The 4,619-nt window shown below is 30.4% G+C and overlaps 1 protein-coding gene across 1 annotated transcript; it reads right to left on the bottom strand.

The window, feature by feature from the left end:
• Positions 1-2,983: 2,983 nt before the first annotated feature.
• On the bottom strand, positions 2,984-4,107 carry LOC115694946 (uncharacterized). The gene has a single exon (XM_030622049.2). It carries the CDS (start codon positions 3,818-3,820, stop codon positions 3,203-3,205), a length of 618 nt encoding a protein of 205 aa, XP_030477909.1. The 5' UTR covers positions 3,821-4,107; the 3' UTR covers positions 2,984-3,202.
• Positions 4,108-4,619: the final 512 nt, after the last annotated feature.

Genomic DNA, 4,619 nt, shown 5'->3' with positions numbered 1-4,619 from the left:
AGGGTTTTACTGATATGATAATCTACAACAAGAGTTTACTTGCATTTGGAGAAATGCTATGTTCTTTTCAGAGCATTGGTTAAAGTAAATCTCAGGTTGGATGCATGGAGTATGCATCGGAAGGGACCGATATTGAACTTTGACTTAGATTTATTAAACTTACCGTAATATCTATTCAAGTCAATATCGCCTAGTTGATCCTAGATCAAATGATCTTAATCCTGATATGATTAGGCTCAATCTCGAGAGGCTATTCGTGTTCTTTGATTTGTTAGTTAAGCCTACTTTTAGGTCAGGGTGATACGTACATTTTGGGAACACGGTAGTGTAATTGAGTGGGAGCGCTATCATAAACATGGAATCTATAGCTTCAATCTGGCGAATAGTAAGCAAAGGATGATCTCCTTCGAGCTTGACCAAACGAACATAAATGGTGGAGTACTCATTTCACATAAGCTGAAATATCATTTATACGGGATCAAGTGTTTTAAGGAATAAATACATTGTAGGGTGTAACGGTAATTTAATCCCTTTACAGTGTAGATCATTCATATAGAGGATCAACGATCAAATTAGGATTATAACAATGGATAACTAATGATGTGTCTATATGGTGGAACATATAGAGCATTCTATATACTGAGAGTGCAATTCTAAGTTCTATGCGTGGATTCAACGAAGAATTAATAAGTTAGTGAATTTTAGTGCTAAATTCTTGATCTACTTATTGGAAGCTCGGTTATATAGACCCGTGGTCCCTGCACTAGTTGAGATAATATTGCTTGTAAGACTCATGTAATTGGTTTTGATTAATCAATTATAATTCTCAAATTAGACTATGTCTATTTGTGAATTTTTCACTAAGTAAGGGCGAAATTGTAAAGAAAGAGTTTATAGGGGCATATTTGGTCATTATGATACTTTGTATGGTTCAATTAATAAATATGATAAATGACATATGATTTAATAATTATTTATAGTTATTAAATAGTTAGAATTGACATTTAAATGGTTGAATTAGAAAATTAGCGTTTTTGAGAAAATCAGATGCAGAAAAGATAAAACTGCAAAATTGCAAAAAGTGAGGCCCAAATCCACTAGTATAGGGCCGACCACTTTTATAGGAATTTACCTCTGATATTTTCATTATTTTAATGCCAAATAATTCAAACCTAACCCTAGTGGAATGCTATAAATAGATAGTGAAGGCTTCAGGAAAATTACACTTTTGTTCTGACACTTCTGATTCAGAAAAAACTGAGCCTTCTCTCTCCCTATCTTTGGCCAACCCTTCTCTTTCTCCTTCCCTCTTCAATTTCGAAAATCTTAGTGTATGATTAGTGCCCACACACAGCAAGTGATACCTCAATCATAGTGAGGAAGATCGTGAAGAAAGACTTTCAGCAAGAAGGAGTTTCAGCATCAAAGATTCAGAGAAAGAGATCCAGGTTCAGATATTGATAATACTCTGCTACATGAAGGAATCAAGGGCTAGATATCTGAACGGAAGGAGTCATTATATTCCGCTGCACCCAATGTAAGGTTTCTTAAACTTTATATGTGTTTATTTCATCGTTTTAGAAAGTTCATATTTATGGTGTTAATAAACATACTTGTGAGTAGATCTAAGATCCTGGTAAAATAATTTCCAACACATTTGGGGGTGGATATGAGTTTTTCGTTATATTCTTAAGACGATCACTCTAGATTTTACCTTAAGCACAGAAATTTGAAATGTATGAAAAATTTCATGAATTTCTAGCAATGGTGAAAAACCATTAAGGTAAGTGGTTAAGGATCTTGCGAGCTGATAGGGGTGGAGAAATATTTAGTTGATATGCAGTTCAAAGATCATTAAGTTGATTTTTGAATTATATCCAAACTTACCTCCCCAGAAATTCGATTTGCATATTGATGATTAGTTACTAGTCGTTGCCTAAGTCTTTCTAGGGATATATCCTAGTGATAGGAAAATTTCAGAATGATGAAATGGTTGTGTACTTAGTATAAACCATTACTAGATTCATGGATTACCTAATCGTGATCTTAAGAAAAGCTAGAACTGTTAACCAAGGTTTGCATGTTTGTTAGCTATTCTAAGTGATTAGGGGTGGAACCATCCCATAGTCATTAGATAAGAAAGTGTTTGTTTCAACAAATACTACTTTTCTAAGAAAATGACTAAGTCTGAAAATAAAGTAGTAAATAAAGGAGATATTTTTTCTTAATTCCTAAAGTGTTCTATCATCTTATTCAAAATAAGATGATCCCACTGCCTCTGTTTTCTTAACAGAACCGAAGAGGTTAATACCATTTAGTGTTCTTAGACAAAAGTCACGGTACTTTGTCGTAGTGGGAGAGTTTCAAGAAACTCACCCTGCTATGACATGGAAGACACTTGTGTTAAAATCCATTGTTAGTTTAAACAAGTAATGGATTGTCAGAATAAGAAACTAAGAAATAAAGCCAAGAGAACTATGGTTAAAACCATTCATATGGAACAACCAAAAGTTTTCTATTACAAGGAGTATAAAAGGCTCTTGGATTTATGTCTAAAATTTTTTCTGTACACCTTGATGTTTTCGTTTCATATTTGACCCATTATCATAACCTTGTCCTCGCACATCAAATATGTCAAGATTAAGTTTTTTCAACTCATTTTGTAAAACATCAAAAAGTCATTGACCAGTTGTATCATTCACATTTAAAAGTCCTAAAAAAGATTCTTCAATGTTAACCGAATGTGAAGAAACATCCACATATCTCAATATTAAGGACATCTGCTCTAAATGACTAACATCAGGAGTACAATCAAGTATCACAAAAAAATACTTTGCTTGTTTAACTTTTTTAATGATTTCAGTTTTGATTGCAGAACCAAAAGCAAAAGTATTAACTCATTTTGGATGTTATGTCCAAGATAATGATTGTGAATATCATCATTTGTGATGCGTTTAGCATGTTCTTGGACAACAGGGTCAAACTCTGCCAACATTTCAATTAAGCCCGAAAAATTTCCATTACTATTTTGATACAATTTCTCATTAGAACCACAAAAGGCCAAGTTATGTTTAGCAAGAAATTTCACTATTAAAATAATTCTTAGTAAAACTTTTTTCCAATGATCTTTTTCTTTTTCAATTAGCCTTTGAGTAGTTTTATCAATCGTTTGATTCTTTTTAAGCCTTATACGCAATTCATATCAAGTGGTCATATATTTAACATGTTCCATGCTAATCTCATGCTCTTTAAGTCTTTCACCAATATGCGCCCAATCACTAAAGCTTTCATTTGTTAACATGCCTCTACCAATCCCACTTTTAAAAACTTTGCAACAAAAACAAAATACTCTATCTAACTCTTTTGAATAAACAAGCCAATCTCGATCACACTTCTCTCCATTTGATAAAACTCTAGTATACAAATTAGCAGTGAATCGTCTAGAAAATTTAGTTTTAGAACCACTCATAACAGAATAATCTCTTTTTGGACCCTTCAACACTAATAAATCAATCATTTTTGAATCAAGAGCATCCCAATTTTTTGGATCAAATATATCAAGCAAATGTTCAAGTGGGTTTGATTGCTCTGCATTGTTATCATCATTATCCTCTAAAACATCTTCGTTTTTAAGTGAATTATTCAAATGATCACCATCACTATTTGTAGTATTATGATTTTGATTTTCCATATTATCATTTTTAAATGACACATCACTATTATTTTCCACATTAATATTTTCAATAGGCACATCACCTCTATTTTCCACATCAACACTTTCATTTTGATTCTCAATACTAACATTTTCATTAGGAACCATATTTTCAGGAATTTCAACATCAACAATGTCATAATTATGATTTTCTAAAGAAACTAATGGTTCTTTTATAATAAATTTATCAAGAGCTCCTTTTTGAGATTGAGTTAACTCCTCAATTTTTTTTTCTTACGTTTTTCATACCCAGACTCATGTTTTCTAATATTGGGAGGCATAGTAAAAAAAAGAACTAATATAATATTTCAAAGAACAATCAAGAGAGTAATAATTAAATTAGAAGTGAATAACGGAACAAAAGAACCTGGTATTTGTTGCTATCATAAATTCAATATCGCCAATTGCCCAATACCATAATCACCAAGTGAAAAAAAAATAACAAACCAACCACCAAGTGAAAACTCCAATCTAAAAAACAAATATATATATATATATATATATATATGGAAGAGGTTTCAATGGTTACATTTTTATTGTAACCATCATGGTTATATTTTTTTAAGCCATTGGATTACTATTAAATGGTTGTGATTAATTTGGAAATTAAATAAAAATAAATAATAAATAACTTGTAACCTGAAAGTAACCTAATCATTTATTTCCTTATAAAACTTTAATTAAGATTAATTATATTTTAAAATTAAATTAATTATAATTATTAATTAATTTTTTGCAATTTATTACTTTATAAGGATTTTTTAGCAATTTATTTTTTTATACTTAAATTATTTAAAATTTTATAGCAAAACTTTTTATAATTTAAAATTATACACATACAATTTCATAATTTAAATTTTATTATACTTGTAATCTTAATTTTAAATTATTACACTTAATTATTTAA

Source organism: Cannabis sativa, chromosome 6 (assembly GCF_029168945.1).
Source record: "Cannabis sativa cultivar Pink pepper isolate KNU-18-1 chromosome 6, ASM2916894v1, whole genome shotgun sequence".
In the NCBI taxonomy this organism is placed as follows: domain Eukaryota; kingdom Viridiplantae; phylum Streptophyta; class Magnoliopsida; order Rosales; family Cannabaceae; genus Cannabis; species Cannabis sativa.
The sequence above is the reverse complement of the archived record's forward strand: the minus strand, read 5'-3'. Positions and strand labels throughout refer to the sequence as shown.

What these genes read in the sequence shown, in the direction of transcription:
- LOC115694946 (XM_030622049.2), bottom strand. Translation starts at nt 3,820, where the DNA reads ATGGTTCCTAATGAAAATGTTAGTATTGAGAATCAAAATGAAAGTGTT.